Here is a 12,183-nt window from a genome sequence, read left to right as displayed (position 1 = left end):
GCGTAACTTGTAGTAGCCGTAACTTGTAGTAGGAGGAGGCGTGTCTTATACTTTTCTAAATCGCGGTCCACGCGAGATCTTCCTCTTTTCGAGGTAAAAAAAGTCTTGTAAATCTGTAAATTATTTTCTTAAATGCATATGACTCAGGGATGTCAGTTTCAGTAAGCCAGTAAGGCTATGATTAAGCTAATCAAGAGCATATTTTAAATGTGCGGGTCGGGTGCATTATCTATATATAACGCCTAATATTTCAGGTCCCAGTTGCGGTGCACGACTGTTACATACTGAATACTTCCACGATTTAGAAAAGTACAAGACACGCCTCCTACAAGTTACGCCTCCGTCTTGCAGGACGCAGACAGAGTTACTATTGCACTTGTGCGTCCGTCAACGGATGACCGAGGGCGTGTCTAACGCATAGGGGACTAGTCTCTAAACGCATACTGCAGCCAATCAAATCGCTTCCCGCTACAAAGCCGATGTGTGGATATTAATACTAGAGATGACACAAAAAGGTGCTTAGAAACAATCCTATCATTCCACATTTCTTTAAAAAAATATAACGGCCGGATTTTTACTGCTTCTTCCTGCTTGTTATTGCAAACTGGATCCAGGAGTGTATTTGCATATCCGTGATCTGATTGGCCGACGGATCCGGCGCTGCCTCAAAAGTTGAACATTTCTCAACTTCTTGACGCAGGCCACGGAGCCGAATGGACGGACGGACCCACAATGCATTTCGCGAGCGCCCCATGCAAAGTCAGATCCGTCGACGGACGGAGGTAGTGAACAAGGCCGATGCTGCGTCAACGTTGCCAGATTTCCCTCCCGGTTTGGCAACACTTCTCCAGATTGGGCGAGAAATCTGGCTCAACCTGGCAACGCCGACTGAGTGCATTCCCCTTCGCTTTATATTTACCAACGACAGAATAAGTTGACGTAGTTACCCTACATGCCCACTACCTCCGTCAGTCAACGGACGTGGGAAGGCGTGGCTGACTGATGGGGGAGTATTCTTTGCAGAGGCATCCGTCAGCCAATCAAATCGCTTCGCCGGGTTCTTCCCGCTTCTTCCTGCTTGTTGCGATGCAAGATGACCCGCTTTCCCGCTTACGCCCCGTGCCCACTACCTCCGTCCGTTGACTGATCCCCATTGACTTTGAATGGGGACGGACGCGCAATGCATTGTGGATCCGTCCGTTCCGTTGGAGCCTTCGGCTCAGTCAAGAAGTTGAAAAATGTTCAACTTTTTCGGCAGCGACGGATCCGTCATCCAATCAGATCGCGTATGCAAATTTAAGCACTGTGACGCGACTCGGGCTCTGACGATACTGGAAAGCGGGAAAGTGGGTCATCTTGCATCGCAACAAGCAGGAAGTAGCGGGAAGAACCCGGCGAAGCGATTTGATTGGCTGACGGATGCCTCTGCAAAGACTACTCCCCCATCAGTCAGCCACGCCTTCCCACGTCCGTTGACTGACGGAGGTAGTGGGCATGTAGGGTTAAGGCTAGATTCCACCGGAGGCGTACGCGCCGCGGGACGGCTGCGCCGCGGTCACGCAGCTGATCGCTTCCACTATAATCAATGAGACTATTTCCACCGGGCGCGCCGCGGAACGTTTCAGCAGCGTCCCAGGAGCGGCGTGCCGCGCCGTGGCGCTATCTTTCCGTCCAATTCTATTTTTGCCGCGAGCCGCTGCTAAACCGCGTCAATTTCGACAGAGCAGGTCGAGCCGGGCAGGAAGTGAAAAGTAAAAGCCATAGAGCATCCGGTCAATTTTCAAAATAAAACACAATACTCAGCTCATGTAACTTCACATCAACATTATTACGTCATGACCGGTGGGTCTCAGAGGGTCGGCAACATTGACGACGAGAGACTCATTGTCGAAGTTCAGCAACATGAAGTCATTTATGTACCAAATCATCCTTTTTATAAGGAAAATGTCAGAAAGGACAAAGCGTGGCATTTAATTGCAATAGTTTTGGGAGTGGAAGGTGAGTACATTAGGTTTAGAATTATCGCGTGATCTCGTGTGAATACTGGCGGGCTCGCAAGGCAGCGCTACGCTGCCGTTACGCGCCCGGTAGGAATGGACGCAGGGCAGAGGACGCAGCCGTTCCGCGGCGCAGCGGACGCGTACGCGTCCGGTGGGATCCCGGTGTAAAGGCCTCTACATACCTCCGGATACGGACAGTTTCGTCCGGTCCCGGAGGTGTTTCGTCTTATCTATCTATCCATCTATCCATCCATCTATATATATATATTTTTTTTTTATAATTTGTATATACTTATATTATACTATATACCTGACATTTTTATTTTATTGTTTATTGTTATTGTTCCCACGAAACACCTCCGGGACCGGACGAAACTGTCCGTATCCGGAGGTATGTATCGGCCTTAAGACATACTATATCATACCACAGATTTTCATGCGTTTTTTTTGTCATACCTGTAGCTATGATAAATGACGCATGGTTTGGCGCGTTTTATTATTCAGTTGGCTTAACAGTAATATAATATTCTGATATGCTTTTAAGTGACCAGACTGGGAACATAATCCCACAGAAGGGATAAAAAAAACGGTCAGCTATTTTTAAATTGAAGATGATACAATGACATATCCTGCATAAACAATGTATGAATACATTAGATATGTATATATCTTAGGGACCTTAGACTGGCTGCAGCAGCAGTTTATTCTGTTTTGACACTTTGTATTGATATTTTGTATTTACTTGTATTAACAACAATCTTGAATGATTGTTTGACAGTAATTGTATTAAATGTATTTTTTTTATGTATGTCGCTTTCGAAAAAAGCATCTGCCAAATATTTAAACATAAACACCTGAAAGTTTTTATATCAGCTAAAACCACCAATCTGTTTCACTGGATTCAGAATAAAACCAAATTCTGTCTTACCCAACAGTGTTAGGCCTATTTGAATATTGTTACTTGAATGACTTATTCATGGTTACAATTATACTGTTAAGAAAGTATTGTCTTATACTTGCCTAAAATTAGAATGCATCATAAATTATACAAATCTGCTGGTGGAATGTTTATTTGTGGATGGATCGATGGAATGGACTGGAGTTTGCAGGTGGGAATTAATACAGGAAAATGATCATACCAGAACGAGTGAAATTCAAAAAACAAAAAGCAGCCAGGGTAAATGCAGACTGACCAATGTAGTTTATGCAAGGCAATGTGAATGTAAAAAATATCAAGGATCATACTCTGATCATGTCGAAAACTAAAGCACAAAAGCACCATGCGATTTTGTTCATTCAAAGCAGTAATTGAATTTTCCATCACAACCATCGGTAATGTTGTGTTTCCCCTAGATTTCTTTGGAGCATTGATAAAATGTACAGTCATCGGACAGAGTCAAGGTATCTGTTGAGACCAGATCATTGTGCTTTGAACTTGGCAGAAACATTTTTTTTTCTGCGCAAATGCATATAGGGGAAACACTGTAATAACCCATTCTTGTAGACAATGGAACAATAACTTGGAACAATGGAACACATGCAAAAATGTAACATACACAACACTAAAATACCTACCATTTTGATGCCTACATGTACTTGGTTTCATACCATTTAGAAACATGTAGGACCTGAAACACACTGAATACAAGATAATTCTAACAGAAACAAAACTAAAGCAGTTAGGAGCAACTTCAAAATAAGAACATTATTTCAACACAAATTCAAAATACAAAAAAAAAGCAGCCAGGGTTAGGGTTAAAACCCCGGAAAGAGGACTGTTTTGCATAGCTTCTTTCTTGTACTTCCTTTCTGAAGTTCAAGAGAGGCGAGTTTGGCAATGTGGTGCAGCCTTAGCTTATGAAACAGACACAACCAATGATAACAAGTCCAAATGGTGGTTGTCAATGCCAAACTGTGTCTACTCAATGTTTTCCCCAGGCAGAAATACATCCTCTGTTCCAATCTCCCCTCGGACGATGTGTAGGACTTTCAACACCTTAGGAGCTTGAGCTTGCATTGTTGAAGCTTGGCGGATCACCCTCTCTGCAGCTCTCAGCACCTTATAACAATAATAATACATTATATTTATATAGTGCTTTACACAGTGCTCAAAGACACTTTACAGAACAGAGAAAATAAGAAAAAAGCAACTTTATTTAAAAAAAAACAAGATAATAAAATCAAACCTTCACTGTGCCTAGTGATGGAATCACTAGGCCGCTGTTGTTTTTCAGGGTCAGAAGGTGGAAGTTCTTGTCAAATGAAGATGGCACGGGATCTCTGACCAAGCTCAAACGGCACACAGCACAGGGCTGCACAGCTGCAGTCCTGTGTGCACTCAAGGCCCTGCTTTGCCGCGAAGTCCATCTTAAGATCTGAAATGTTATAAGCAAAGATGAATTAGTCCCCTTCAGATAATTACCAAGGAGTTTAATTAAGAGTAACAATATCGAAATGTGTGAGACTACGAATCATACAATTCAAAATTCTTAATAGGGCCTACATCACCCCAGTCACACAAGCCAAGATGGACAAAAAACATCAAGCGAGGCACATTATTACACCTGCTATGGGAATCCCCAGCTGTTAAAACACTCTGGTTGGATGTAATATCATTTTTGTCAGAGTCTTTAGATGTAAACATTCCAGTTGGTCCCAACATATGCTTACTGGGCCTTAAGCCAGAAAATGTTGTGGGGAGGGCTGCTGTCCAGAGCTGGACATTGGGCTGTTTGGCCACAAAAAGACTCATCCTTCATCCTTCATCCTTCCTTGTTGTGTTCTGTCAAATGTCTGTTATAGTTCTCGTACATGTCTGTAGATATGTGTCATTGTGTTTTTATGTGTAAATAATAAAAAATATATACATAAAAAAACAACAATGCTTTTTTAAAAAAAAAAGAAATATCTGAGCTTTCCAATTAATAGATAACAAGAGTGTAAAGTGTGTGCTGGTTGGCCTAGCTCTGTTTCCCACATGAGCCCGTTATTGTTTTGGTGAGCTGCTTATAAGCCTACAGATGGATAATATAAAAAGGCATTGCTTTGTTTATGCGTATACTCTGTAACGCCATTGGATCGTATCGCAGTTTGAACACGTTGTGTCGTAACGTTAAAACAATAATAAATAAAAGGCAACAATCCAAAAAAAAAAAAAAGAGTAACAATAACATGTACATGAATTTCAAAATGCTAATTTTGTCTTACTTGAGTAGGATGCAAGCTTCTCACTGAGCTCTTTATTAATGAGGTTCTTTTCCCTCAAATCCCCCAAAAGACCCTTCACTGTGGTCTTTGCCCTCTTTTCTCTGGACTTGGCATTCTTCTTTTCTCGCTCCAGACTTTCCACTCTTGACAAATGTTCATTGACTTTGGCCTTAACAGCGGCAGGAGTAGCAGGCAAGGCATAGCCATGATCCTAGTAGAAAGAGGGACGAACATGGTTTGAGTAATGTTTCACTAGACATGGTCCTAGTAGAAAGAAAGAGGGATGAACATGATCCGAGTAATGTTTCACTTCACAAACATAACTTTGACACCAATAGTTTATGGCCCACATCCACATTCTTTCTTACAGTCATCAGCTATCTAACCCAGTTATTTGTGAGTGTTTAATATGAGTGGCAGCAAAACAAGTGAGATATTAATGTCCAGGAACATTATGTATGATGTTTAAAGTAGAAATACTCACATCATTCGGCTGAGGTTGAGGGTGCGAGGACGTCATTTCTGGGGAATCCTTAGAGGCCACAGACAGGCTTTCTTCAGCTCTTCTGGAGGTAGACGTAGCCCGGCCCTTTACCAACTGAAATGAAGAAACATGCATAATACATAATACAATATATAAAAGGATAAGTTAGTTTGAAAATAGAATATTTACATTTATTAATGCTAATAGCTTAATGATGATACACCTACTTTTTGGAGGTGAACCGGGAAATTGAAGAGGGATGGAATAACACCATCACGTAGTCTGACAATCTGACCCGTCCTGTCAAACTCAGCCTGCTTAAAATGTTGACTGCAGACAACTGAATTATCACTTGCAGTGAATCCTTCTCTCCTCAAAGCCACTTCCCACTTCTTCCTCACATCTTTGTCTTTGGGAAACCTTCAAAAGTGTCAGATGTAATATAGGTCAGTGCTTTTGGAATATTATTCATCAAGTCACAGTTCATAGCCAGGTGAACACATAGCCTAGTTCAAAAGTAATCCCAAGATTACCCCTTTCCAGGTGTCAGTAAGTGTGGCAGGGCCTTTACCTGTTTATCACACATTTTGTCCCACAAATTTCACGAAGGTGGGATACACAAAAACGGGTTGGAAAGCTAGACTAGCTATACAGTATAGCCACTGTCCTTCTGATTGTCTAGTAGTTAACATATATTAGCCACCCTACACAATCTGGACTTTGGTCCTAACTTTTACCCCCGTTTGCTTTTACAATCATTATCTTATCTTCATTTCATTGACAATCAATTCTATTACGGTCATACTCTTGTTTATTAGCCTAGCTGGCTACGATTTCAGTACTATCGAAGACAAAAATACTGGTAATATTCTTTTCACAAAATACAACCAATTGTGCGTTAATGTTAAATCTTACTTGTGAAAAGTAATCCCCAGATTCCTATTGTCGACGGTCCGCTTATTAGAGCAGGAATAAGCTGCACACCAGCCCGGCATCTTGTTTCTGCTGTAGACACTACCTGTTGCTGCAATGGACCTAGCTCCCGGTTCCCCACTTCAAGATGGCAGCCGCATTTCTTCTTCTACTTCCTCTTTAGGTTTTATTGGTGGTGAGAAAACCAACTTGTAGATGCATTACCGCCACCAACTGGACTGGAGTGTGAACGAGAGATATTGCAGCTAATAAAAGGAAATAAAATAAAATACGAAAAAAAAATATATAAATATATCAATAAAAAATAAACCAAACAAAACTAGATTCTTTATACTAAACCCATTTCCCTTAGGAACATAATAATGCTGTGACAGGCATTGCCTGCAGTTTTCCCCAAAAGCCCTAATAATGAAAAGGTGGTGTGTTTTGCCTTGCTTAATGTCTGAAAAAGGTGGTCTCTCTGGGCATTTTACTCACTACAATTAAATAAAACATGCTCAACGGTTTCTGTCTGGTAACAGTGTTGGCATTTCCCAGTAGTATGCTGGCCTATTTTATGCAGCGAATAGTTCAGACCTGTATGCCCGATTCTAAGACGAGTGATTATACTTTCATCCCTACGTTTGAAGCCCAACTTCCTCCCATCACATACATGTCTTTGGATACTGTACAAATCCCTGTTTCACTCACCCCCAATGCTCCTGCCATGTATTTTGTGCTTATGTCCTGATAAAGGATTTTACCTCAGTTTTGCTCTGAATAACCTGGAGATCTACATGTAATACCTTGAGTGCTTGTTTGGCCAGTATATCAACTTGCTCATTTCCCTTCCCACCAACATGATTAGGAACCCAGATAAAACATGTAAATATGCCCTTCATTTGCAGTCTGTACATTATAAAAAATATTTCATTGATTAGACCCATTCTAAAAGATGACCTTCCTGATCTAATGCTGGATAGAGCAGAAAAACTGTCAGAAGCAATAACTCTTGGGTACCTCCATCTCCTCTATCCACTGTAATGCCAATATCACTGCCACAGCTCTGTGGTGTATACAGATACATGGTCCGATACCCTTTTCTGCGGCCGTATTTCTCACGTCCCAGCAGCCAATGCTGCGTCTATGATATAGGATGTTTATGGTTGAAAATTATAAACGGATTGTATCCATCGCATTTTATATTGATTTAGTTTTACAATTGGGCAGTGGGTCAGGGATGGTTTTTTGGCTCATTAATCTTCCAGTACCAATACGAGACCTCAGATACTTCCATGACGCATCTTTAATATTGTCCTTCCTAGTTTAAAATGAAATCAATGATCGCGTACACTTCCTTGACCATTGACAAGTAGTTTTGAGTGCTTGATTATTCAGCCATTTTGTCCAAATACAATGCGTCAGGTATGGTAATTATATTTCAGTCCTTCATTTTATGAACTACACAATCAGCTTTTGACATGAACACTTGCCAGTGATTAATTGAGCGATGGATTTATAGTTCACATGGACTCTAGCATGTCCCGTCACTCAAGTAATTGAAATTATACCCTTGCTCCTAGTTATTGGTTAACCTAGCCAAAAGCCATAAGTTCTTGGCACTTTTCTGTGAGCATCCTTACGGTACTAGACACTTTACTGACAAATGCAACAAGTTGCTCTGGATAAAATTGAAACGTAATTTTTCTCCGTGAGCCAAACTCTTGACTCGGGGCTTATTCGTCTAATGAGCAAGTATCACACAGATTCAGTTATGTGGTAACCAAAGTTTATTATGGCGTTAAAAACAGCTTTGGTTCTGGTGTTTAAAGATTGGTTCGTCCCGCAGAGATCCACATGCTGCTGGTCCAGGGTCAGTGTGTCAATCCAGCGCTGGGCCGTATTCTTTCTTGAAGACTGGCTCCACGCATGCTGCTTCCACTCTGGACGCCTGGCCCCGACCACCGCTTCACCACACGGGACAGGAACAGCTGCTGGGAGAGGGCGTCTACTTTGACCTCTGCCTCATCTTCCTCCTCTTACGCTTCAGTCTGTTGGAAACAAGAAACTGGTTAGAAACTGGACACAAACTCCCAGATTAGTTTTTCTGCCCTTAAAGCAGTACACTATGTACCCGGGAGCACCACCCTTTGAGGAGTGCCTTACTCAGTAGGGTCTTAGTAAGATACAGCAACACCAAGCACTAGATATGCGTGTTGCCGTCATGCATCAGGGATAAAAGCTTTATCTATTTTTTTTTACACTAGTTTCTACTATACATGTCCTGCAACAGACTTTTACAATTGTAACAAAGTCCCGCTTTAAGCAGAGCAACAGGCCATGTCCATGAAAGACCAAACTGTAGCAATCATAGAACCAGCCACTGATTAGTTAACATGGACACCTGCGCCCACTAGCCTCATGGCTGCAGGCCACCTGACAGTCCACGCCTATGCATGGGCTTGACAGTGTGCGGCAAACCTGAATCAATAGTCGCTGATCAGGGTCCCGTTTAGACTACTCTGGCTGAGCACGATGCATGTTAAGCACTGAACTTTGTAATCACTGCTAATGGGAACCCAGTGATGCCGAGTTAATCAGGCCCCATTATTAAGAAAAGCATTTTCTAACAATTGACAAATCAAGTGTTCGGGTTTGAATGGTATTCTTACCTGCGCATGCGCTTCTTCCTCCACTGAAAAACAAAAACAGCACACGTTAGGCATCACCCCGTGAAGACAAGCTATAGTAACAGTGTTAAAGACAAGTGTTAAGGTGTCTTTAAACAAGATCTTATGGACAGGCCGTCTGATTAAGAAATGCTCACAACACCGTGTTATAGGCATCTTATAGTAAGTTACTAAAACATAACACGACACATCACATGACTCCCTATCACTGTTACTGTAACAGTGATAGGAAGTCATGTTATGGACAGTGTTATGGAGCAGAAATCCTCTGCCGCCTATGGCCAACCAATTAGTCTAAACTAATACAAAGCTGTAAATATAAACCTCAGCATGCATTAAATGTACGCCTCAAACAACAGGGTGCATAGAGGTCCTGCATGTGATGTTGGTATGAGCTATCTGAAGCTAAGTTAGCCTAAAGCAGCGAGGCGGGCCCAGTGCAACCACAACGGGTAGCTTCATATTAACATGAATAAAACAGGTTAGTTAAAAGATATGCACAGGTATTAATAATGTTCAAAGGCTCATTCTGACCGTCGACTGTGTTAAGCAAATAAAAGTAATACTAATACGCCATTAGTAACTAGTAAAAGGGGAGACAGCGGTACCCTGATGACTGCAGGGTCCATTGTCAGGAACCATTTTAGGGACAACCGAAAAAAAACAATTTATTTTATTTGGCTTACCTTGGCTCTCATCGTGTGGAGATAAGTCTATAGAAGGAAGAGGAAAAGGTGATTAGATACTGCAGATGACAATTAGAATTGGTTGATTAAGTTGGATTCTGTTGCGGCTCGGGAGCCATTTCGGCACGTACCTCTGAGCGAGGAGAGCAGCCGAAAGAGGATGATACAGCGGGAGAGGGCGCTATTTATGCGGAAACGGTCACCGTATCTACACGCCCATTTACCATCAGTCGTAGGGAAATGTAGTTCAACGTCTGGTTCAGCGTGGATGCTCTGCGATGAAACGTTCTGCCGCATTTTGGAAGCGCTAGATTAATTGGAAATGTATTCATTTACTAAATCGTTGGCATGGAAATTACAATTACACCTCTCGATTGACATACAAGCCTAAATTAATTAAAGGATAACTTAAATTATATGAAATAATGGGGTCGCACTGGAGTTTGGGATGTGAGGTTGGTAGTACTGGGCTAATGTATTATTTTGTAGTTCATCGTGAAATAATGTGTCATTATGGGAAGACGTTCTTGGTTTTTAAATGGCCATACCATTTATTATGGGAGACGTGGCCAATACAGCTTTAACTAACCCAGTTTACAATGTGTTTATGCATTCTGATGTCTCCAACTACTTCACTTGTGTTTTACTTCTCTTAAAATGTTTGTCATTATAACCCCTATATTTTGTTAAAATTTTACCCATAGAGTCTGATCCAGAAAAAAAATGCGTCGATATTTCTTTCACCAACATGCATGACATATATTTTTAAGCGGGGGTAAATTTGCTTTGACGCAGCAGTCATTTTTCCTGATATGTTAAAAATGTATTTTGACAAGCAGAAAACTTATAACTGTGAAAAACATACTTGCAACTTTACCATGTGCTTCTCTCCATCACAGTAAGATATAAATAATGGGTGCTTTCTGAATTGAAGGTCAAATAACAACAAATGTGTACAGTTGCCAAAAAACAGGGGGTGGGCCAACTTACCCACTGGATCATCTTACCCCCACTCTCCCCTATATAGAAACAGCAATAGTTCAGTGTTGCCAAAGTAGATTGGAATGTAAATGTGTTCAAAAACTAAATAAATGCTATAGATTATTGTAGTATGCTAAAGAAAATAAGATGTCACATAAAAAAACGATCAATGGCGATTCTAGAATTGTGATCTTCACGCTGTATTAATATCAATATTTGGACTGCAATTAGAAGAATGAGTTAAGGAAGCGGTTGAAATTTATGTTTGTTTAAATGCATGCCTTTTCAGTCTAAAAGGCAGATTGTTTTTGAAGATTCAGGTGTGATTACAGCTTTTTATTTCTTCAGCATTCCAAACTAAGAGGACATCCTTTACATTTGTAAAGGGAAAGTTTATCTCCAGACCCCAGAATCACAGGTACCAAGAGCCAACCGATGAAGAGGCTCCATCGTTCCGTTCTTCTTGTTGTGCTTTGGGTGGAACGTGGAGATGGATGATGGCCCATTTCTAGTGTGCACTCAAAGACGCTTTAAATTGAAGGGGGGACCTCACTAACCACCATGAGGTTGATCTGCTCTCAAAAACAGAAAGTGGGCTCAATGTAACACATGTTCCCCACGATGCCCTGACCATCAGCTTGAGGCCAGCTCCCCTCCTCCTCACACAGCCCCCCGTCGGACCACAGCAGCCCCCGTTGGCTCCCTCAACCGCTTCGACGGGCTTCAGGCTCTTCTTCAAGAGCTCTGAGAGGACTGCAGAGGACAAACCCTGCGACCATCACCAGGGCTTAAGAAATGGTTGTAGTATATATATATTTATTTATTTCCCGATTTTTTTATGAATTGTTATGCTTTATGATAGAGGGAGAAAGACAGGAAGGTATGGGAGACAGAGGGGAGGACATGGAGCAGACGACGACGGGAAGGATTCGAACCTGTGTTGCTGCGATCCCCTGGTTGTAGAATGTTGATGCTCCACGCCACCAAGGTGGCTTTACTGGGCTCCTCCAGACGCAGGGTGGGGGCGTTGAAGCCGTTTGTCCATTGTAAGGCTTGCAGATAACGACACACGTGTGCTCCATGGGCCCGCCTCCAGGCTGGTTTAACCTGTTGCACTCGGATCGCTCCATGTGTAACAGGTATGCAGCCTCACCCAGCCCCCGTCCAATCAGACGGACTCGAGCCAGGTGAGGCTGCTTCAACCAGTTATCGCCACACACACT

The 12,183-nt window shown here is 42.1% G+C and overlaps 1 protein-coding gene across 1 annotated transcript; it reads right to left on the bottom strand.

Annotated features, from left to right (window-relative positions):
• Positions 1–3,286: 3,286 nt before the first annotated feature.
• LOC130401773 (THAP domain-containing protein 6-like) lies at positions 3,287–6,750 on the bottom strand. Its single transcript, XM_056605720.1, has 6 exons — positions 6,607–6,750; positions 5,919–6,111; positions 5,692–5,805; positions 5,208–5,418; positions 4,187–4,375; positions 3,287–4,059 (listed from the first exon to the last, which is right to left on the bottom strand). Exons 1-5 carry the CDS (start codon positions 6,684–6,686, stop codon positions 4,257–4,259), a joined length of 717 nt encoding a protein of 238 aa, XP_056461695.1. The 5' UTR covers positions 6,687–6,750; the 3' UTR covers positions 3,287–4,059; positions 4,187–4,256.
• Between the last annotated feature and the right edge of the window lie 5,433 nt (positions 6,751–12,183).

This window comes from Gadus chalcogrammus, chromosome 13, assembly GCF_026213295.1.
Source record: "Gadus chalcogrammus isolate NIFS_2021 chromosome 13, NIFS_Gcha_1.0, whole genome shotgun sequence".
NCBI lineage: Eukaryota > Metazoa > Chordata > Actinopteri > Gadiformes > Gadidae > Gadus > Gadus chalcogrammus.
The sequence above is the reverse complement of the archived record's forward strand: the minus strand, read 5'-3'. Positions and strand labels throughout refer to the sequence as shown.

Bases quoted from the DNA above. Each gene is read 5' to 3' on its own strand.
- LOC130401773 (XM_056605720.1), bottom strand. From the start codon at position 6,686: ATGCCGGGCTGGTGTGCAGCTTATTCCTGCTCTAATAAGCGGACCGTC. The intron at 5,806-5,918 runs GTAGGTGTATCA...TCTTCATTTCAG, and splicing joins TCCCGGTTCACCTCCAAAAA to TTGGTAAAGGGCCGGGCTAC. The intron at 4,376-5,207 runs GTAAGACAAAAT...ATAACATTTCAG, and splicing joins GAAGCTTGCATCCTACTCAA to ATCTTAAGATGGACTTCGCG.